We start from the raw sequence: 23,800 nt of genomic DNA, 5'->3' as shown, positions 1-23,800 counted from the left end.
TGAGCTATCCTCATTCTATTACTCTTTATATCTCTAATTAATATCTAATTGAAGCTATTTTATCCGGATCCTCACCGACGCCATCCCCGCTTCGAACTCCCTGGATCAGCTGGGGCTGGACCCATCTAAATTATGTTTTTTTCTGATGTGATCCTCCTGCCTCTCTCTAATAAGGACCCTGTGATTATGCTGGGTTCACCCAGACAAACAGTATGATCTCCCTACCTCAAGACCTTTAACTTAATCTCGTCTGCAAAGGCTTTTTTGCCATGTCAGGTACCATATTTCTATTTTCTGGGACAAGAACATGGACATCTTTGTGAACATTATGAACAATTATTTTACTGACCATCCCTGTTGGAATTCAGAGGCAAAAGAGCCTCCTAAGGGGTTGAATGGATAAGGAAGGCATCATGGGGACCCTTGAAGATTGTAGAACCCTAAGGCACACTATCGGGATAAGAAATTAGTGTTCAACGCCTAAGGGATGCAGGTGTCAAAGACTGCAGGCTCTCAAATCAGACCCAAATTAGAAACTCCACTTCACTCTTCACTAGCTGCATGACCCTAAGCATTTCCTTACCTCTTTGAGCCTTAGTTTTCTCATCTGTCCCTGGGGACTGTAGTCTGCCAAACTCTTCTGTCCATGGAATTCTCCAGGGCAGAATACTGGAGTGGGTAGCCATTCCCTTCTCCAGGGGATCTTTCCAAACCAGAGATCAAAGCCAGGGTCTCCCATATTGCAGATGGATTCTTTACCAGCTGAGCCACCAGGGAAGCCCAAGAATACTGGAGTAGGTAGCCTATACCTTCTCCGGGGAATCTTTCCAAGCCAGGGATGGAACCAGGGTCTCCTGCATTGAAGGCAGATTCTTTACCAGCTGAGCTACCAGCAAAATATAATCTATATTATAGATTAAATGAAATTATGTTTTATATATATATATGTTAATCTGTATAACCTATGCTATATAGATTAGTCAGTTCAATTCAGCCACTCAGTCATGTCCGACTCTTTGCTACCCCATGGATGACAGCACACCAGGCTTCCCTGTCCATCACCAACTCCCACAGCTTGCTCAAACTCAAGTCCATCAAGTCGATGATACTACCAGCCATCTCATCTTCTGTCGTCCCCTTCTCCTCCTGCTTTCAGTCTTGCCCAGCATCAGGGTCTTTTCCACTGAGTCAGTTCTTCACATCAGGTGGCCAAAATATTGGATCTTCAGCTTTAGAATCAGTCCTTCCAGTGAATACCCAGGACTGATTTCCTTTGGAATTGACTGGTTTGAACTCCTTGCAGTCGAAGGACTCTCAAGAGTCTTCTCCAACACCACAGCTCAAAAGCATCAATCCTTCAGTGCTCAGCTTTCTTTATGGTCCAACTCTCACATCCATACATGACCACAGGAAAAACCATAGTCTTGACTAGACGGACCTTTGTTGGCAAAGTAATGTCTCTGCTTTTGAATATGCTATAAAGTGCTCAGTGGCTTGCTTCAGCCTGACACACAGAAAGGTCTCTGTTCCCTCTCTTCCACTCTGGGGAGCTTATTAGACCCATTTTACAGAGAAGGAGATTGAGGTCAATGGAAGTTATGGTTCTTGCCCAGGATGGCATCAGTGGCAGTAACTGAGTCAGAGCCCAAGCCTGGCTCTCCTGACGACAGGTGCTCCTGGGAGGTTGGGTTGAAAGAAGGAACTTTGTTTCACATGGAAGAAAGGGCAAAAATATATGCAAAGCAGGATCCTGGATTTGCAGTGCTCAGACACCTGCTGTCCTTGTGGCCACCATGGGCTTGGGGATTTGTTTGCTTTTTTTTTAGGAAAGAGGTGGCCTAGAAATGTACATGTCTTGATGCCCATCTGTCCTGATCCAACTGTATATCTATCCATTGTCAGCTGAAATGATTTAAAAAATCCAGCAAACATCTTTCTAAAGCCCTCTTTAAAAAGGAAAATGGGCTGATTTTGAACTCTGACCAAATCACGATCAGTCTTTCTTGGTTGTTGACTGAATGGGAACAGAATATTTATATCTCTCAAATGTGGATGTCCATGTCCTCAGATACAATGGGAGCTGATTTCTTCAGAGTGCTCAGAACTTAAATATGTATTTATTCATTCACTCTCCTGACAAATATTTACTGAGCAACTAACCTGCCATCAAATGGACGTCCCTGACCTCATGGAGCTGAGTGAAGACACCAATCACAGAAGCACATAAATGCATGTTAAATTGAAGCTGTATCAAGAAACTTCAAGAGTAAGACCTTATAGAGGGGGTGGGGGTGCCAGGGTGGGGCTTGCAGCAGAAATGGAGGTGTGTATCCTATACCTCCTGAGCACATGGGTGGATGCATTTCCTGCTTCCCTTGAAAATAAGTGTGGCCACTTGCCTGTGTTCAGACCGGGGGAACTTCTGTGAGTCACTTTTTGACCTGGCCCATTACACACCTTTGATGCCGTCTTCCACATGAAGAACACTGGCTCAGAACACCTGCATCAGGCTCCGCAGTGAGTGAAAAATGAACTTCCTTCAGGGCAGCCTCCACGATTGGAGGCTGAGCTCTTCCCGCAGTTAGTTTCATCTCAATTGCTCCAGAAGGGAATGTGCCAGCTCAGAACTAAGGCATGGTGGGAAGTGTGTGTGTGTGTGTGTGTGTGTGTTAGTCATTAAGTCATGTCTAACTTTTTGTGACCCCATTGACTGTAGCCCACCAGGCTCTGCTGTCCATGGGATTTCCCAGGCAAGAATACTGGAGTGGGTTGCCATTCTCTTCTCCAGGAGATCTTCCTGACCTAGAGATGAAACCCCAGTCTCCTGCATTGCAGGTGGATTTTTTACCATCTGAGCCACCAGGGAAGCCCATGCTAGGAGGTAACCAGATGCAAAGACTAAGGGGCACCAACATGGAAGGTGGGAAAGTCTGTTTGAAGAACTGAAACATCCAGAAAACAAGGGGAGAGAGGGCAGGTCTCCCCAAGACACATCAAGGAGATTGCCTTTCTCCTAAGAACACAATGAAGCCAGTGTAAGGTTTCAAGTGTGAGGACAGGAAGACAAGGTGACATGGTCAGATCCACATTTGTAAAAGAATACTCTGGCTGCTGCAGGGGAACATTCTCGAGAAAGGACTGTGGACACAAAGTGGAAGAATCGGAGGAACGATGAGCTGATCCCCGCGCAGAGTGGCGTGGCTCTCTCCCAGTTAGCAGCTCGATCTAGCCCTTTGGACCAGCAGATCACTAGAGAGTGCAGCACAAGTTTCCTGTCTCAAGCTGGCCATGCTCTGTATGTGGCTTCCAGGGCACAGTGGACAGACAGAGAACAGGGACGTGAGTGGCCATGGCAGCAGAAGAGGGAAACCTGTGGTCAGGGTGATGTTCCCGGCATCAGTGAAGTTCACATGGGAACACAGTGGTGGAGACTCCTCTCAGTCTAACTCAGCAATGTGTTTTCATCTCCATTCAGGCCTCTCCATGCAGCAGTCCATCACACACGTCAATGACAACCTGGTTTGGGACGAGACAGTCATCTTGTTGGAGCTCTGTAGTTCATCGCAGAGGTGGGCTAGGAAAAGATTCCTTAGTTGTTCAGTCACTCAGTCGTGTCAAACTCTTTGCAACCCCATGGACTATAGCCCACCAGGTTCCTCTGTCCATGGGATTCCACAGGCAAGAATACTGGAGTGGGTTGCCATTCCCTTCTCCAGGGAATCTTCCTGACTCAGGGATCGAACCCTCATCTTTTATGTCTCCTACATTGGCAGGTGGATTCTTTACCAGTAGTGCCACCTGGGAAGCTCTCTTTAGTTGAGGGTCTATAAGAAAAAAAACCTCACATGAAGCCCTGAAAGCACTAACAGAGAAACCTCCATCCACTCACCCTTTGTGAGCAATCACAACTCGTGTGATGACATCTTTCTAAACTCTTAGTCAGTGAGCCCCTGCAGCACTGGCATATGGAAATAAGGAGAGAAATCTCCATAGTCAGGTCTTATTTCACAGGGCAAGGAGCAGAAAGTGGACAAGTTCAGTATCATGCTCTTGACTAGCCTCCGGTTGTTTTATCCATAAATCCTGATAAAGTCCCGTCATTATCCCTGCCCTGTGGACCCCTGCCTCTCAGGAGGTCACATCAAGCAGAGCAGCCTTCATTCGTATTCAGTTAAGCATCTGTTAGCAAAAGGACAGACTATTTGGAAAAGGGCAACGTGACAGCCTGTAGAGTCCAGTGCCACAGCCATGAAGAAAACATCAGAGCAGTAGCCGAGAAGAAACAGAAATGGTAAGGACACCTCAGAGCCCTGCAGTCGATCAACAGGGCTGTGGAGCCAGTCCAGCGAGCTCTTCAGTCTGTTTACATTGCAGTAAAGGGCTTTCAGAACTGGTGAGCTCTGCTCCTGAGAAGGTGAACGCTGTAGACTGAATGTTTGTGTCCTACCAAAAATGTATAGGGTGAAACCCTAATTCCTGACGTAATGGGGTCTTTGGGAAATAACTGCGTTTACAGCAGGTCATGAGGGTGGACCCCATGATGGGATCCATGCTGTTTAAAAAAAAAAATTTTATTTATTTAATGTTTGGTTGTCCTGGGTCTTTGTTGCTGCACGTGGGCTTTTCTCTAGTTGTGGCGAGCAGGGGCTACCCTCTCATTGTGGTGTGCAGTCTTCTCACTGCAGTGGTTTCTCCAGCTGGGGAGCACAGGCTTTAGAGCACACAGGCCTCAGTAGCTGTGGCATGTGGGCTCAGCACTTGCAGTTCCCAGGCTCTCTGGATCACATGCTCAATAGTCATGGCACAAGGGCTTAGTTACTCCGCAGCATGTGGGATCTTCCCAGATCAGAGATTGAACCTATGTCTTCTGCACTGGTGGACAGTTTCTTTACTACTGAGCCACCAGGGAAGTCTGGGATCCATGCTCTTACAAAAAGAAGAAGAGACACTAGAACTTTCTTTCCACCATGTGAGGATGCAGCAAGGTGGAGGAGGCCCACTTAGAGAACAGACTTGTGGTTGCTAAGGCAGGGGTGGAGGGTGGAGTGAGAGTTTGGGGTAGCAGATGCAAACTATTATATAGAGAATGAATAACAGCACAGTGCTACTATATATCCCAGGAACTCTACTCAATACCTGGTGATAAACCACAATGGAAAAGAATATATGTCGTTGTGCTGTTCAGTCGCTCAGTCCTGTCTGACTTTTTGTGCCCCATGGACTGCAGCATACCAGGCTTCCCTATCCTTCACTATCTCCTAGAGTTTGCTCAAATTCATGTCCATTGAGTTGATGATGCCATCCAACCATCTCATCCTCTGTTGTCCCCTTCTCCTCCTGCCTTCAATCTTTCCCAGCATCAGGGTCTTTTTCAATCAGTCAGGTCTTTGCACCAGGTGGCCAAAGTATTGGAGCTTCAGCACCAGTCCTCCAATGAATATTCAGGGCTCATTTCCTTTAGGATGGACTGGTTTGATCTACTTGCTGTCCAAGGGACTCTCAAGAATATGTAAAATAAAAATATATATGTATATTAATATATACATACATGACCTATGGAGATGCTCATCTCGTGCATGAGATGGTCTTTTGCTGTCTGAGATGGTCTTTTGCTGTCACTTTAGATGGAAAAAATCCCTACACCTCCCTCAAAATGCAAGGATAGAGTATAAAGAAGACAAGACAAGAATAAAGAAAGGAGCTCAAAACACAGAATAGAAAGTTATTGTTATTTACAGAAGATAGACAGGTCTGTCTACTTGGAAATCTTAACAAATCCACTGAAAAATGATCAGATATTACATATGATTTGACAGACTTTTTTTTTGGGTGGGGGCTCCAAAATTACTGCAGATGGTGACTGCAACCATAAAATTAAAAGATGCTTGCTCCTTGGAAGAAAAGCTATGACTAACCTAGACAGCACATTAAAAAGTGGAGACATACTTGGCCAACAAAGCTCCGTCTAGTCAAAGCTATGGTTTTTCCAGTAGTCATGTATGGATATGAGAGTTGGACTATAAAGAAAGCTGAACACCAAAGAATTGATGCTTTTGAACTGTGGTGTTGGAGAAGACTCCTGAGAGTCCCTTGGACCGCAAGGAGATCCAATCAATCCATCCTAAAGGAAATCAGTCCTTAATATTCATTGGAAGGACTGATGCTGAAGCTGAAACTCCAATACTTTGGCCACCTGATGCAAAGAACTGACTCAATGGAAAAGACCTTGATGACTGGAAACATTGAAGGTGGGAGGAGACGGGGACGACAGAGGATGAGATGGTTGGATGACATCGCCGACTCTATGTATGTGAGTTTGAGTAAACTTCGGGAGTTGGTGATGGACAGGAAAGCCTGGAGTGCTGCAGTCCGTGGGGTCACAAAGAGTCAAACACAGCTGAGTGACTGAATTGAACTGAACAAGTTGAATATGTAGAAATCAGTAGTTATCCTAGAAAAAAAGCAAACCCAACTAGAGATCGCTGTGGGGAAAGATTGTATTTGGATGAACAACAAATACTATGAGATACCTAGAAATTGAAAAGAAATGTGCAAGACCTGAAGAAAACTGTAAAACTTGACTGAAAGTCATAAAATGCTGTAAAGACAATAATATAAAGAAATCCATTCTTCCCTAACTATGCCCCAGTTTGGTCATAAATTCAATGTAATTCTGCATGTCCGTGGCATCAGAGATGTCTTAGATGTTCCACTCTTGGATGTCTGTGATACCTGAATAACTCTGTCTTTTAGAGAGAACTATGATGCTGGAGATGGAGAAGGCAATGGCACCCCACTCCAGTACTCTTGCCTGGAAAATCCCATGGACGGAGGAGCCTGGTAGGCTGCAGTCCATAGGGTCGCTGAGAGTTGGACACGACTGAGCGACTTCACTTTCACTTTCATGCATTGGAGAAGGAAATGGCAACCCATTCCAGTGTTCTTGCCTGGAGAATCCCAGGGACAGCAGAGCCTGGTGGGCTGCTGTCTATGGGGTTGCACAGAGTTGGACACAACTGAAGCAACTTAGCAGCAGCAGCAGCATGATGCTGGAGAAGACTCTTAGAGCCCCTTGGACAGAAGATAAGATTTGGATAAGATAGGATTTAAGATTTGGGGGCAGCTTTAACTAGCTTTAGCATTTAAGCTCCTTCCCATTAACTGGCTCAGGTTATGACTATTGGTTCAGACTCACATGGATTGATGCTTTTGAACTGTGGTATTAGGGAAGATTCTTGAGAGTCTCTTGGACAGCAAGGAGATCAAACCAGTCCATCCTAAAAGAAGTCCATCCTGATATTCATTGGAAGGACTGATGCTGAAGCTGAAACTCCAATACTTTGGCCACCAGATGCAAAGAACTGACTAATTGGGAAAGACCCTGATACTGGGAAAGATTGAAGGCAGGAGGAGAAGGGGATGACAGAGGATGAGATGGTTGGATGCCATCACCAACTCAATTGACATGAGCTTGAGCAAGCTCTGGGAGTTGATGATGGACAGGGAGGCCTGGCATACTGCAGTCCGTGGGGTCACAAAGAGTTGGACATGAATGAGCAATTGAACAGAACTGAACCTTGTGGGTCAAGCACACACCACCTATCCAAATGGCTACAACCCAGAGAAGCAGAGTCCCATGAATTAGGTTGAGTCAGGAAAAAGGCTGTTGGTGATGGAGGCAATGATTGACCCTTTACCTCATGGTCTGCCATTAGCTTCCCAGGTGGTGCTAAAGAACCCACATGCCAATGCGGGAGGCAAAAGAGATATGGGTTCAATCCCCAGATCAGGAAGATCTCCTGGAGGAGGGCATGGCAACCCACTCCAGTATTCTTGCCTGGAGAATCCCATGGACAGAGGAGCCTGGTGGGCTACAATCCATAGGGTCATACAGAGTCGGACACAACTGAAATGACTTAGCATGCACACGTGCACTACCATTAATAATCTTCCACTTAGCAGACACCCACATGGAGACATTTTAAATTCCTAACATTTTCCCATCCACTTTGCCAAGTAGACTTTATCATCACCTGAATGGTATGGAAACAAGCTGCTCAAGGTAGATAGCTTCTTTGTGGTTGGTTGGCTGACCTGTAGGTCAGAAATGAATCTAGTTCCAAGTCCTGCCTCTTGGCTTCCACAAGTTTGAGTACAGAGCTTGCCCCTAGGCTCGGGTGTGATAATCCAGAGAACCTTTGGGTGTGCAGAGCTTAGCACCTTCTCCTCCTAGGCCTTGCCCTGACTCTCCTGCACCCGCCTACCACCCACACTATTACGTGGTAAATACAGTAGCTCCCACTATCTTTCTGATGACCGCTATGGGTAGCAATTCCTTAGGAAGACTTCAGTAATTCTCCAAGTTCAGATGAGCTGTCTGTCCTCTGGTCCACTGGAGCACAAATCTCTCCATTTTAATATCTACTTATTGGTGCCTCTTCCCCACCAGTCTGCCACCACCGTGATAGTGCCAAGTACATACATGTACTAGGAGTTCAATAAACATGTGTGAAATGAAATTGACACCACATGTTGCCCCACTCAGACACACCCTGGGAAGGGAAAGTCCCCCTCCTCTCTGTGGTGAACACTGCAGCCTCGGGAGCATAAATGTCCCCAGAGGCTGAAGCCACGAGCCTCTGTTCCTTCCTCTGGCTCTACAAAGCCATAGACCTAGTGCACCCAATTCCCATGCAGAGCTGGGCACTTTGGAGTCTCCCCATTGCTGTTGACTGGCATTTCAGACTCTCCTGAATCCACCTGGGAAGTAAATTAAATTCATTCCTGTGACTCATAGGAAGTCAGATACACCCTTGTCCTGTGATTGAACCAAGAAGGTGAATCAGAATGCTTGAGGGGCCTCTCCAGCCATCACAGCCTTCACCCCAGCCTCCTCCTTTTGCTTCCATGGGCTTTGTCAGTGCAAAAGGAGTGTTTCTGGTCCAGGAGTCCCTCCCTAGTACTCCCCACTGTGCATGGAGAATCCCCTCTAGGGGGAGCAGCCTCACTATAAAACCGGTTGTTTCTAGATTTCTTTTTTTATTGCATTTTATTTATTTATTTTTGGCCGTGCTGGGTCTTCACTGCTATACTGGCTTTTCTCCAGTTGCTGCCAGCGAAAGCTACCCTCTAGTTGTGGTGCCCGGGCTTCTCGATACGGTGGCTTCTCTTATTGCACAGCATGGGCTCTATATGGGCAGGCTTCAGTAGTTGCAGGCTGTGGGCTCTGTAGTTGTGGCTCCTGGGCTCTAGGGCCTGCAGGACTCAGTAGTTATGGGCACAACGGGCTTAGTAACTCGGTGGCATGTGGGGTCTTCCCAGACCAGGGATGGAACCCATGTCTCCTGCATTGGTAGCAGATTCCTATCCAGTGCACCACCAGGGAAGTCCTGTTTCTAGATTTCTCAGAGCCAGAGAGAATGTTGGCCATCAAGTGCAGACCCATCTAGTAAGGGGGAACCCCACTTCCTTTATGTGAAACATTCAGAGAATGAGGGCCAATGGGATTGCTGGGAGGACTGGGTATAGAGGGAATTCATGTGAATGACTCAAACACTTCTTTTTGCTCCCAACTTTCTTCATGTTGGTGCTCCATGTGACTCCAGATAAGACAGGGTCCCATTCACAACCCACTATCTTCATGATGCTTTCTATGGAGGGTCCCCTCAATCCACTGTCCTCCTCTCAGTGGGGACCACAGGTTGTCAGGAGCCCTGAGGAGTCCTGGCTGGTTGCTGGGTGATCCACAATGATCCCAACTTGTACTTCTCTAGTTGGAAACCCATCAGAGGAGCCCAAGTCTCCTAGACCATAACAGCCCCAGAGGGTGTCCAGTAAAAGGGATTTGTGTACACAAGAGAATCAATACATTTGCAGCTGAGTTTTTCAGACAATCTTTCTCAGTCTGTACCTTGGAGACAGTGAATGGGACCTTGACAGAGGAGCTATGAGTCATGGCCCTGCCCACTGCTTGCTCCCACCATGCTTTATACACACACACACACACACACACACACACACACAAACACTCCCAGGTGCACATATGTGAGAGGGCACGTACACACACTACACACACACACACACACACACACACACACACATACACACACACACCACAGTCCCTCCTCTCTCCACTATTCCCCACTCTCTGCCTCCATCCTTGGTTAATTGCTGACAAAGGAAAGAAGCTGACTGGCCCACAGCAGTAGCCTGTGCTGCCCCCAAGCATCTCGGGATGAAGACGAGATGCAGCTTCCACATCAGGGTCTCACATGGCAAAGCCCAAACCACACCAGACTTGGGGGCTGGAGGAGCCTGGCTCTCAATTCAGAGGAGTGTCCTCTGCATGCGACAGCCCTCTCCTTCCTGCCTACCCTTTGGGTGTGGGAAACAATTTATCTGTGAGGTTTGCAGGGGAAGAGATGGGGCTTGAGAGAACCCACAGCTTCTCCCATTTGCAGGATGTGCTAAATAGTCTTAACAGGTGGCAAATTACTACCTGAGGAGTGTAAGGAGTTGGGGGGCAAGGGGCCACCTGGCCATAGAGCCCCACATGAGTGGGGAGAGGCAGGTGAGTGGTGGAATGGCTCTCAGGAGTGGGGACATCCCCCTCAGGGCACTGAAATGTGCCTGCTGCCTAAACCTGGGTGACACGCCCAAATAGACCTGTTGCCCTCCCCCTTCAAGTTCTTCTGCATGAGTCACAACTCCCCAAGGAGCCCTCTGATTCTTTGACTCTCCAGGATCCAAGGCTCTAACCCCATGGTAAGAAGAAAATATATTGCCCATCACCAGTCAGTGGTTAGAACTCTCCAAACTAGACAGGCACAGCTGAGCACACATCTCCCATTCTCAGCAGGAAAACTGCTCACAGAAAGCACCGTGTTTCAGCTCTGACTCTTGGAGGGAGAGGAAAATAGGCATCCAGCTTGCAGTCACTTCTAACAGCAGTAACTTTCCAAGTTAATGTAAAAGGGGAGACAGAGGCAGACACTTTAATCACGCATCTTAACTCCATTTTATTACAACATCAAGGAAAATAATTAGTTGCAGGAGGAATGATCCTAGAGATAAACAGAGATTAAGCTGCTCACAATTGCATTGTCTACACCTTCCTACAAGGGTATAAATATCACGGGTCTCTGTGCATGCATTGCGGGACTGCGGTGCACATGGGTATCATGTGATGAGGACTTCTCTTGAGGGCGCTGTTCCTTTTTAATTTCTTGATGGATGATGGCTGTAGGTGGTGTCTCCTGGCAGACTAGGAAGGGACTCTCCCGCTAGGACTGGGACCCGGCCTTTTTCTTCTGGAATTTTCTGAACTGAGACTGGATGGCCACCGCTGCTCGTTCTGTCTCTGGCGCGTCCATGTCGATGTCGAATTCCTCTTGAACCTTCTTCTGCCCATCTGGAGCAAGAAAAATACAGACAGAAGGTGATCACTGAGCAGTGAGCAGGAAGACAGCGGCTCTGGATCAAGCCAGGCTCCAGGCGCCACGTAGCACCTCCCCCAGCACAAGACCTAATTTGCAAAGTACAAGCCAGTGGAGCATGTCCTGGGCTTCCTTGGAGCTCAGAAGCAGCCATCTTCTGACTCCCTAGTCCTACCCCTGCCAGGGAGGAATGAGGAAAGTCAGAAACACAGTCTCAGCGTCGTGGATACTTTCTGTACCAGTCTCTGTTCCTTGGGGCCCCATTTAACATCGGGATTAACATATAGACTACTATATATAAAATAGGGTTTCCCTGGTAGCTCAGTTGGTAAAGACTTCACCAGCAATACAGGAGACCCGCGTTTGATCCCTGGACCTGGAAGACTCCCTGGAGAAGGAAATGGCAACCCACTCCAGTATTCTTGCCTGGAAAATCCCATGAACAGAGAAGCCTGGCGGGCTACAGTCCATGGGGTCTCAAGAGTCGAGGACAACTTAGTGACCAAACCACCATATATAAAGTAAGTGACAAGGACCTACTATATAGCACAGGGAACTCTACTGAACATCTTGCAATAACCTATAATGGAAAAGAATCTGAAAAAGAATATGCATATACGTGTATGTGTTTGTACTTGGCTGTACACCGAAACAAGCACAGCATTGTAAATTAACTGTACTTCAATTAAAAAAACTTAAAACACTAACAGTGCTATTATTTTCCTCTGCTTTCTCATGTAGATACAATTTTTTTCTTTTTTTATATTTTTACTGATTTGTATTTATTTTTTATCTTTGGTTATATTTATTTCTAATTGATTGCTAATTGCTTTACAATATTGGTTTGATTTCTGTCATGTATCAACATGAATTAGCCATAGGTATACATATGTTCCCCTCCTTCTTGAACCTCCTGAAATACAGTAATGGCACCCCACTCCAGTGTTCTTGCCTGGAGAATCCCAAGGACAGAGGAGCCTGGTGGGCGGCCGTCTATGGGGTCGCACAGAGTCGGACACGACTGAAGCGACTTAGCAGCACAGCTAATGGACCCAGTGGTAGCTTTTGCTCAGAACAGCTCCAACTAACAGAGGCACTGAGCTTTTACGCACACACATGTGAGATTTACTGACTGAATGAGGGCTTCTGTTTCTACCATTGTCACGGATGGATGATACCATCCAACCTTCACAATCAAGCTGGACCCCTACATCTTAACAATTTGTTTCAAAGATGTAGGCTTCGCATTTGTCTGCTGTGTCAGTGGGCTGAACTCATTCACAGTTAAGATCCTAGAATAGGATCGGTGCCACAGTGAAGTGATCACCTATGTTGGGGCTCCCTTTGTGCTGTGTACATTTCTAGCCAAATATAAGAAAAATAAATCAACAAACCCTCTAGTCACACAAGGGAAGAATCATTAACCCTCCTTCAGTTTAGTGACAGCTGATCATCAGAATCATCAAAGGCACTATTTTTTAATGGAGACATGAGGACCCACCCCAGACTCAGGCTGCCTCTTCACAGCCACAGCGGAAGCACTCCTTCAAACAAGACCAAGTTAGAGTAATCAGCATCCCTGGGCAGAGGATCAGACAGCCCTACTTTCTAAAAAATGCTCTCGGGTGATTTTCAGATGCAGCCAGGGTTGAGATCCAGCTACTTGGCTTAAGATGAAGTAACAAATAAGGGCCTGGGGTTAACTCCTGAAAGAACTGGAGGCAGAACCCCCCACTCAGCACCTGGGCTGAGAACATCCCTGCCATCTGGGCCCACGCCTGGAGCAGAGGTCAGGACAGCATGTGGAGCACATCCAGCTTGGGGGTGGAGAGCGGGTAGCACTGGAGGCAGGACAGGATGCCCAGGGAGCACTGCCAGGGCTTTACCCCTTGACCGTATCACCAGCATCCTGAGTTCATCACTTAACCTGAGTGTGGTCCAGCCCTTCTCCATCTGTCTTACTTTGTGCCCTTGGATGACAGTATTCAGTCAGCATCCCCAGCACAGAGGGTCAAGGACGCTGGGGTTACGTGCAAGTGACACAGGTTCCTTCCCTCCTGCTTACTCTGTTCTGTTTTCTCTCTCATAGATAGATAGATAATGTTAGATGACAGTTCAGATAGATGGATAGATAAATAAATAGATATGATAGATGAAACAGACATCTGTGTTCAGTCGCTCAGTCATGTCCAACTCTTTGTGACCCCGACTGTAACCTGCCAGCCTCCTCTATCCATGGAATTCTCCAGGCAAGAACACTGGAGTGGGTTGCCATTTCCTCCTGCAGGGGATCTTCCCAAACCAGGGATCAAACCTTCGTCTCTTCCATTGGCAGGAAGATTCTTTACCACTGAGCCACCTAGGAAGCCCATAGATTAGATAGATAGATAGCAATAGATAGAAAGACTAGGTAGGTAGATGAGAGAGAGAGAGACGTGTCTGGTTGCATAACTTTTCCTTCACAGATCCTTAAGCAGGCTCCCTCAGTTTTCTCAGAGATCAAGCAGGTTGTGCCCAGAGCCCTCCAATCCCACCTCCATCTGGGAGGAGAAAATGCTGGCCTTACTGGACTGATTTTTCCATGACCTAAATCAGTAAAATTGTTTCCCTCTGTCTCAGATTGACCACCAAGATTTTGAGCAGCCTGATGTCCACGGATTATTTGGGAGTGATATTTTTTTTAACCCATGAGACCCCAGATGATACAGAGAATCGTGGGATTGTCTCTTACTGCATTGGGTAGCCATCCACATTTTAATCCCCACTCCAAGTCCCTTTCTTCAGAGATTCTCTAAGGAGCAGAAACATCAGGAAGGACAGGAGTTTCCTGAGGCTCAAATTCATCCTTTAAAAACATTCACTAAGGTTATCACAGGCTTCCCAGGTGGCTCAGTGGGAAGAAGCTGCCTGCCAATGTAGGAGATGTGGATTCCATCCCTGGGTCAGGGAGATCCCCTGGAGAAGGGAATGGCTATCCACTCCAGTATTCTTGCCTGGGAAATCCCATGGACAGAGGACCCTGGTGGGCTACAGTCCACAGGGTCACAAAAGAGCTGGACTTAGCAACTAAACAAAAACAAAAATGATTATCACAAGAGCATGTGACTGGAGTGCAAGCATCTATCAAACTAGCGCATGATGGCTCCAGCTCGTCTGTCCTCACCAGAGAGCAGAAGCAGTATCTCGTGCACCAAGAATCATCACCGGATGGTCTGGAGTCCCAGGTGCTTCTCCTCCCAGAGGAACCTTTGTATCTACTGTACCCTGATTGCAGAGGGGGAGAATGAGATCTGACTCAAAAGAAGATGGGAGATTTTCTCTTTCAGAGTTAAAATGCTGCTGCAGCCTGAAGCTTTTGAGCAGCCTGGTTCATCTTTTTCCTCTTACAATAATGGAAGAAAACAGCAATATTATTTTTTGACACATGATGAATGAAGATGTGGAAAATTATGTATATTTAGGGAATATGTAATGAGACAGTAAGGACGGGTCATAAAAATGGATTTTGCAATTATATCTTCAACTAATATCTTCAGCCAAAGTGATTTATAGATTCCTCTGTCCTTTGAAAAATATTCCAGTGTTTAAAAAAGAAAACCACTAATGTTTCAGGAGTCTTTACTTTGTAGAGTCCAGCATTTCTTGGAGGTCTGCCATGGTTAGTGCTTCAACTGAGCTGCCCAGGGATGTGCAAAGCAGGAGGAGGACTCAGATTGTGGTGGAAAAGAAACAATTAGAATTGGTGACACAGAGTTCAATGCAAATGATGTGAGGGCCTGGCAATGGATCCATGTCATCCTGGGAGCTAGAAAAAAAAGGAGCTCTAAGCACCCCAGACTCAGCAGGAGTGAGGGAATGATGGGGAAGGGCAACTGAGGGACCACACCAGAGCCCAGTGCCCCTGGCCCTGTGAACATCTCCTCATTGATGCCAAGGCTCCCTCCCATGGCCTGGGTGATGGTAACAGTGGAGGGGTGCAGGAGGGCTATATGAAACCTCCCTTTGCCATCACTCCAGGGCAGAAGAGAGATGCCGACCAGCAGCATCAGCTGAAACCCAAAGGTAGGACCTTGGCCTTGCCTGCGGGGGACAGGAAGGGCCCTGGGGGGAGTGGGTTCCCTCCAGGGCACACCCTATCCACTCCCCCCGTATTACTACTCTTCCTGGGGCTATTTCTGTCTTATTCTACTCCCTGCTCTACTTCTCGTTTGGTGGTCCATCACCCCATCTGAGCTCCATAAGGGCGGGGACTTCATCCATCTTGCTTTAGCGGCTCACACAGGGCCCAGCACATAGCAGACGTTCCACAAGTAACTAATGGTTGATTGCAAGTGAGTCCATTGATTGATAAGCCAGGCAGCTGTCCAGTGCAGCCCTTTCATTTCCATGCGGCAGGGAGTCCTCAGCCTCCTCTTCCACCCCAGGGCTCTTAAGGAGGGGTCTGGGCAGCAGGGCAAACAAAGCCTCTGTGGGGCACTGACCCCAGAAGCACGGTGAAAAAGAGGCAAGGTTTCTCTCCTGAATGGAAAATGTGCCAGAACAGTGCCTGTTCCTAGCACCAGTCCAGAGGAATAATGAAAGGAGGTCTCAGGCAGGCAGACAGCACCTCCAGCCTGCTGTGGGGTTGGGCTGACCCTCTCGCAGCCCTCAGACCCTCCCACCTCTGATAAAGCTGCCAGCAGAAGCAGGGGTATAGGTCCAGATAAGGGTGGATTGGGGGTGTCTCTGCCTGCTCTGGGACCCTCAGGAAGGTTCCTAGCTTCTCTGGGTCTCAGTTTGCTCATCTCAAAAATGGAGAGGTAAAACTGCTTTTTAAAGGGCCTGCCCTGGGAATTCAGTGTGGCCTAGTGGTTAGGACTCCCAGCCTTCACTGCTGTGGCCCGGGTTCCATCCCTGGTCCGGGGACCGATATCGTGCAAGCCATGTGGTGTGGCTAAAAAAAATAAAAATAAATTAAAAACTCCAAGCCTGCTCCACCTAGTCACGAGTGTCATGAGCAAATTCAAGGCTGTGGTGTAAATTAAACTGAGACCCATTGGTGTGGGGCAGGACTTGCTAAGTCAGCAGAGGATGCAGGCAGTCACATGGTTCTCTGCCTGGCCATCTGCTCAGTGGTGAGACTCACGGATGTTTGGGCCCCAATGCAAAGAGGGAGGGACTGCTTTCCTGCAGGGCCAGCCACGTGACCACCAAACACAGCCAGGCCGGAGCCCCAGGGCATCAGGCCCCACCCAGTCTTTGGGGTGGCAGGTGGCATTTGCTGGGCTTGTGTTGGGATGGTCCTCACTCAGCAGGGCAAGGTGCAGAGAGTCCTCCACCTAAAGATGACTTCTGGGTCCTGCGAATACACACCCGGAACAGTACAAGAGAAAGGTGCCACCAGGCCCCACAGCTGGGAGGCCCTGAGGGCATCAGGCTCTGCACACCTCTCCACCAGAAGGGACAGTAGATTCTGGCAAGCCACGCAGGGGACCGACACCACCCTCATTTCCAGACCTCCCTGCAGCCACCCTTCCTCCCGTGTCCTCCGTCTGCTGCCGCTCCATGAAGACCATCTGCCGCTCACATCTGCACTGGGTGGGCTGCACCTGGCATTTTTATTTAGAGTCCCGCTGCCTGGAGTGGACAACACACATCCCACCTGGCTACTGACAGTAGATTTTGAGCCTGGGCAGGCAGTATTTCACCAGAGCACCATGTAAACTGCCCAGGACTGTGCAGTTCTTATCATTTGTTTCTCTCTGGGGTCCTAGAATTTTAGTATTTTTGTGTATCCTCCAGGAAGGAGTTCTGAACCTGAATAGGAGAACGGTCGACAGATGATTCATTCCAGTCCACTCGTTCGATAAAAAAAGATATTGATTGCCAGCTCCCCTGGAGCATGAGAGAAAAACCACCTTCTTGACTGCGGAGCTCAAGAGAAGTGAGCAGGACTCCCCACGAGCCCTTCAGACTTCACCCAAGTGAAGTGGGTCCGTTACCTGGAGCACCAGGTCTCAGAGACACAAGCAAGTCTGAGGAGGTGAGGCTCACAGTCTATCAGCCAAGGCAGCGGCAGTCTCAACTATAGTATCTAACTATCTGTGTCATCCGTCTGTCTGTGTTCCCATCCATCTTCTCTCTCAGAATGAAAGGCACAGCTGTAAAACCATCCCAAACAATTATAGTCTTTTCCCCAGGCAGAAACATCATCAACCAACCAAAGCACAACTCAGAGCACTGTTGATGGCCCCAGCCTGATGAAGAACCAATGCTCCCTGTGGCTCAGACTTCTTCCGTGACCTCCCCACCAGGAAGGAACCTCATTCTATTCAGATTTACACTTTGCATGGCTCTAGACTATTCCTGGTGGCTCAGTAGTCAAGAATCCGCCTGCCATTGCAGGAGACATGGGTTTGATCCTTGGGTCAGGAAGATCTTCTAGAGGAGGAAATGGCAACGCACTCCAGTATTTTTGCCTGGAAAATGCCATGGACAGAAGAGCCTGGCAAGCTACAGACCATGGGGTGGCAAAGAGTAGGACATGACTTAGCGACTGAAGCAAATAACAAGGTGTTTCTTACAATCTTTTCCTGAAATACAGCCTTCTCCTTGCAGAAACTGAGACAGGGAATGACCCTGCTGTTTTACATTTTATTACACCATCAGAGAATTGTTGAGGGAGCCCTTCTTGAAGATGCCGTTGTAATAAGAACCAATCTTCACCAAGCATTACATGGATTCTCCCTCATAGACATAAGCGGATTTTCTTTTATAGATCATTTGATGGCAAATAGAAAATCGAGAATCATAAACATAAAAGGAAAGAACTGTTACCAGGTGAAGACAATCCCAAATAGCTACTACAAGCCTCTGATACGGTCATGAAAATCCAGCGAATAGGAAAACAGTTTGAGAGACAAAAATTCCCTTTGAGTGAATTCATCTTGATAAAACACAGATCAGCCCTACACCCATCGAAGTTTCTTGGTGAGCAGCCGTATCAACCTGTAGTAGTGTGTTAGTCGCTCAGTCGTGTCTGACTTTGCAACTCCATGGACTGTAGCTGGCCGGGCTTCCTCTGTCCATGGGATTCTCCAGGCAAGAATACTGGAGTGGGTTACCATTTCCTCTTCCAGGGGATCTTTCCAACCCAGGGAGGGAACCCGAGGTTCCTGTGTCTCCTGTATTGCAAATGGATTCTTTACCTGCTGAGCCCTTTTAACTGCAGCACCTCTCTAAAGGGCCTGTATCCAAATACAACCACATTCTGAGGGATGGTGTGGTGGGGGGCTGGGGGTACAGGGCTTCAGCATCCGAATTTGAGGTCAGACACAATTCAACACGTAACAGCACCTGATTTAACTTTGGGGCTCTCTACCTATCAATGGGTTTCCCAGGTGGTGCTAGGGCTAAAGAATCTGCCTGCCAATACAAGAGGTATAAGAGATGTGGGTTTGATCTCTGGGTCAGGAAGATCCCCTGGAGGAGGCCATGGCAACCCACTCCAGTATTCTTGCCTGGAGAATCCCATGGACAGAGGAGCCTGGGGGGCTACAGTGCATGGATCAAACAAAGCTGGACGTGACTGAAGCAACTTAGCATGTACCTGTCAATAACTACTTAATTTTTTAATGAAACTATTTATTTTGCATTGGGGTATAACCAGTTAACAAACAAATGTTGAGACAGTTTCAGGTGAACAGCAAAGGGACCCAGCCATACATACACGTGTCCTTTCTCCCCCAAACGCCTCTCCCATCCAGTGCTAGGTTTTAAAGTAGCTTCATGTTGTATGCATTGTCTGGCTTCTTTGGCCAGTTATGAGAGCTGCAGGAAACGTTGATGGTCCTCACTTTACAAAGGCTCAGAGACCATAACCTGCCTCACTGGAGACCACCCGGTGAGTGCTGGCCATGGGCTGATTCAGAATCCAGGTCTTGCTCCAAATCTTTTTATTCCCCCGTGTCTTGTTACCTTGAGTTCCCTAGACTGAGACCAAGATGATAGCCTGCTGTATGGACCAGTTACTATTGCCCAGGGAGGAAAAAGAAGTCTCAAGTAGTCCAAGTCTAAATACATGGTTGGGTCTACCAGTTCAGAAAATCTGTCTGTTTACCAGGCAGTCCAGGAGAATTCATATACCAAATTCAGTCATTTGATAAATGGCCCAGAAGGCCTCCTGCGGGCCTGTCACTGTTCTAGGGGCTGGGAGAGAACAGAGGACAAAACCCTGCTCTTCTGGGGAAACAGAAATTAAAAAGGTAAGTGTATAGATAAGCAATAGAATTTCAGAAATTCCTCAAATAAAACAGGGTGCTGAGTGGGAGAGGGAATGTGAATGCTTTAATGTGCCTAGTGGGCCTCTGGGTAGGGTCTCCCAGGTGGCTCAGTGGTAAAGAACCCGCCTGCCAATGCAGGAGACAGGAGACTCAGGTTCAGTCCCTGGGTCAGGAAGATCCCCTGGAGTAAGCGCAACCCACTCCAGTGTTCTTGCCTGGGAAATCCTATGTACAGAGGAGCCTGGTGTGCTACAGTACATGGGGTGACAAAGAGTCAGACACGACTGAAACAACTCAGCAGCAACAAAGGCCTCTGGGAAGGGGACAGGGGAGGCCATCCCCAAAGCTAGCCTCACACTCACTTGCCCAGACAAAAGGGGTGACAAATACACTTTTTGAAAAATTATTCTTCACTGGTTGAAAAAGTATTCTTCGTCCGCCCAGTCCCCATCCAAGTGGCAGACTTCACTCAATTAGCATGAGTTCTTTCAAAATTAAAAAACACACAGTCATCCAGGGCAAAACAGAGCTATTCAGGGATCCTGCAACAGCTCCGGGTGTGATTTTAAAAGTTTGAAATTCAGCCTCATTCCAAAATATATGAACCCCCACGCTTGATCAGAAGAGCTCTTATATTTGTTTCTGAGTTTATGATGATGCAAAGTCATTGCCTAGAGATACTGGCAGTAATTCATGAGCACAGGGGCTTGTGTATACACACACACATACACACATACACACACACACACAGATGTAAAGTCTTTCGTTTACACATTTATAACCCTCCATATTTTTGGATTTATTTTATAGAAACAAATTACCTCCTAAGGCCTAATCCCCTAGATCAGAAATTTGCACATAAGCAGTAAATTGGGATATAATTGTCCTGAGTGGGAGTTTGCCTTGATTAGGAGGCAAAGCACAGAGCGTACTATAAAAGAACCTAAATTTTAGCACACCATCAAGAAATAACAGTCATTTAACTTAAGTATGCCTTGCAAATGGGGTATTTTAATGCCAAGTTTCTTAGAATGTCCTACCTTCTTTCAAAGTGTAATGTTAACTGGGAAAGAATTAACATCTGTCAGTTGGGCTTCCCTTGATACACAGAGACTGTACTTGGGCTCCGGAGGCCTCTGAACTGGCCACTGACCCTCTCCAGCACCAGGGTTACAGAGTGACCCAGGACAGCTAAGGTGCCTTCCTTCATCAGGACCAAAACCCAGCCCTCCAGGCAGGGAAAACAGAGCCACAAATAAGAAAAGCAAGAATTGGGATTTTTATCCCTTAAGCCTCAAATTGGATCAAAATACACCCAGAGAACAAGGCAGCTAGTGTTAGAGAAAAGGTCAGCTCCTCCCGAGGAAAAAAAATAGTAATAAAAATAAATTAGTATACCTAGTTCATCACAATGCTGGCACAAAGCATCCTATGAAACGCTAATAAAAACAAAGACAACACGTTCTTTTAAAAGCTGGAAATGAGCACGAAGAGGCCCCAGCTTCCTCAGCCAGTTGTTCCCGAGTTAAAACAGAGTCTCCCTTGCTGGGCAGCAGAGTGGAATGCGGCAAGCCAGCTCCGAGCTTCAGGCCATTTCTTGCTTCTGCCTGCTGGCTCGGGATTTATTGAACAGGGGCTGCTGGCGCGGAGAATTGCAATTTTCCAGGTCTCTGCTAAGCGGCAGAGATTAATGAGCCAGGCATTAGTGGCAGCAGGCAAGGGGGGCACTTTCTGCATTCACCATGTTCCCTCTTGCATCAGATGAAAACACGGTTCTCATTTCTCCTAACTTTTCCGTTATCAAGTCAGCACGCTTCTGGTCCTTACAGCTTTTTGCAAGAGAAAGAAGTTCTATTTTGCCCTAAAATCGAGGCATTTTGAATCCCACAGTCTCCAATGCTCACCTCAGGCTTTGGTGGATGCAAAGCTCCCCCCACTCCCTCCTTTCTCTCGATCTCATTATCTAATTTCTCTGACCCCTACCTGGATGCACCTTGCTCAGATAAGATTACTCCCAAGCTGTGGCATTTAGGTAATCAAATAAGTGCACATCTGTGGGACTCAATGGAAAAGAATAAGCACTGGTGAGATCAAAAATTTCCCCAAACTCATTAAGTCTAGGAAGAGAAAAACAAAACAAAACAAAATGATATAAATATTGTTGAAAACAGTTTTTCTATTGGAAAGGCAAACTCAGTTCCTATTTGCATTAGTCTGCTTAGGGCTGCCACAACAAACTACCACAGTCAGTGTGGCTTAAATGGCAGACATTTAATTGTTCCCACTCCTGGAGGCTGGAAGTCCAAGGTCAAGGTGTCCACAGGCTTGGGTCCTCCGAGCTGTCTGCCTGGCACGCAGATGGCCGTCTTCTCCCCAGGTCTTCAAGCGCTCATCCCTCTGTGTATCTGTGTCCTGATTTCCTCTTATAAGGACAGCAGACATCTTGGATGAAGGCCCACCCTGATGACCTCATTTTACCTTAATTACCTCTTTAAAGGCCATATTTCTAAATATAGTCACATACTGAAGCACCAGGGCTTAGGGCTTCAACAGAGGCATTTGAGGAGGACACATAATTCAGCCTGTGACACTGGCCAGAATGCCTACATTTCCTAGCATAAAAATAAAGAAAGCCGATGAGTTACGATGAGAAACGGCTTCACTAAAGAAGCCTCAAATCCCAACTGACTCTGTGTGGTCAGATTTGCCTTTCTGGGATTCGCATCCTCCCCTGTGTTTGAAACAGGGATAATAATAAATGGAGGCTTGTTTCTCTCACAAGATATTTGCCAGAGTGTACCTGGCTGCTTCATAATTTGAAAGACAAATGCAGGGTTATTCCCCGGTGGTAATAGATGGGGGCCTGCGGACTGGCTCCCCCAGCACCCCTCCTGCCACCTTTTCCCTCCACCACAGGTGTCCTGGGAGTAGAATTCTGCTGCCCAGGTGTTGTTGTTGTTTAGTCACTAAGTCTAGGTGTGCACGCATGAGTGTGCAGGCATGCATGCGTGTGTGCTCAGTCGTGTCCGACTCTTTGCAACCTCATAGACTGTAGCCCACCAGGCTTCTCTGTCCATGGAATTTTCCAGGCAAGAATACTGGAGTGGGTTGCCATTTCCTACTCCAGGGAATCTTCCCGACCCAGGGATCAAACCCACGTCTCCTGCACTGACAGGCAGATTCTTACCATTGTGCCAAGTGGTAAGCCCTAAGTCCAGGTGTAAGGCCAGTCAAACAGGTGCAGTGTGGCAGGATCTGAGAAAACAGAGGTGAGCACCAGAGGAAGCAACCAAATATGGCAAGACCCCCCTCCTCAGGCACAGAAGTAGAAACACCTAATAGGGCTTCCCAAGGCAGCCAGCAGACAGCCCCTGTCCTGTGCCTGGACCCACAGACCAGGCAACAGCAACAGTTCTTGGAAGACCTTCTGCTGGAAGAACTTGTTGTGTGGCTGCGCATTTCCGTGTGCATTGTCCCTGGCTATGAATGGCCAGAACTGGTTTTCCTGCCTCACAGAATTTCTGTAATACATGGATAGCCTATAATAAACCCATTTCAGCTGAATCTTGCAAGAGTGGTGTCTGTGATCCGTGCTGCTATCTCCTGCAGGCATGCCTAGCTTATGTGGGGCTATGGGAGGAGAGGAGTGTTAGGTAATGAAAGAGATGATCCTGTGTGTCTAGGGATCAGACAGCAGACTTCCATTTCATTTGCATAGAAGATTCTTTAGTATGCACTAGAGAACAACTTGAATGGAAGTAGTAAGTAAGAAACCTCTGGGAGACGTGGATAACAACACATCAAATGTTCCTTTCCTCTTCAGAGCACACGGAAAGAATGAAAATTCCTTCCCAGGGATTAACACCTAACTTCCTTAACAGCGAACCACTCAGAAAAGCCACCATTTGCCTTCCGTCACACTCTGAAGACTTTGAACTGACTGGGAAGATGGAGAACAAAAGAGTCATCTGACACCTTAGACCTCCTCTCCATTCAAGCCAGCCGCATAGGTAAGGGCTCAAGAAACTCCATCAGCAGAAATGTGTTGTGGCCAAGTCTATTTCTTGCCTCTGTTTACCCCCCTTTTCTTAGTTATAAAACCCC

The 23,800-nt window shown here is 47.3% G+C and overlaps 1 protein-coding gene across 1 annotated transcript in view; it reads right to left on the bottom strand.

Moving 5' to 3' along the window:
- Positions 1-10,993: 10,993 nt before the first annotated feature.
- Positions 10,994-23,800, bottom strand: part of PCP4 (Purkinje cell protein 4) — a 68,650-nt gene continuing 55,843 nt past the window's right edge. The window contains exon 3 of the mRNA XM_061422013.1: positions 10,994-11,410. Coding sequence (XP_061277997.1) covers positions 11,283-11,410 — 128 coding nt within the window. The 3' untranslated portion in view covers positions 10,994-11,282. The remainder of the gene's footprint in view (positions 11,411-23,800) is intronic.

This window comes from Bos javanicus, chromosome 1, assembly GCF_032452875.1.
Source record: "Bos javanicus breed banteng chromosome 1, ARS-OSU_banteng_1.0, whole genome shotgun sequence".
Lineage (NCBI taxonomy): Eukaryota > Metazoa > Chordata > Mammalia > Artiodactyla > Bovidae > Bos > Bos javanicus.
This window is presented reverse-complemented; position numbering and strand designations above follow the sequence as displayed.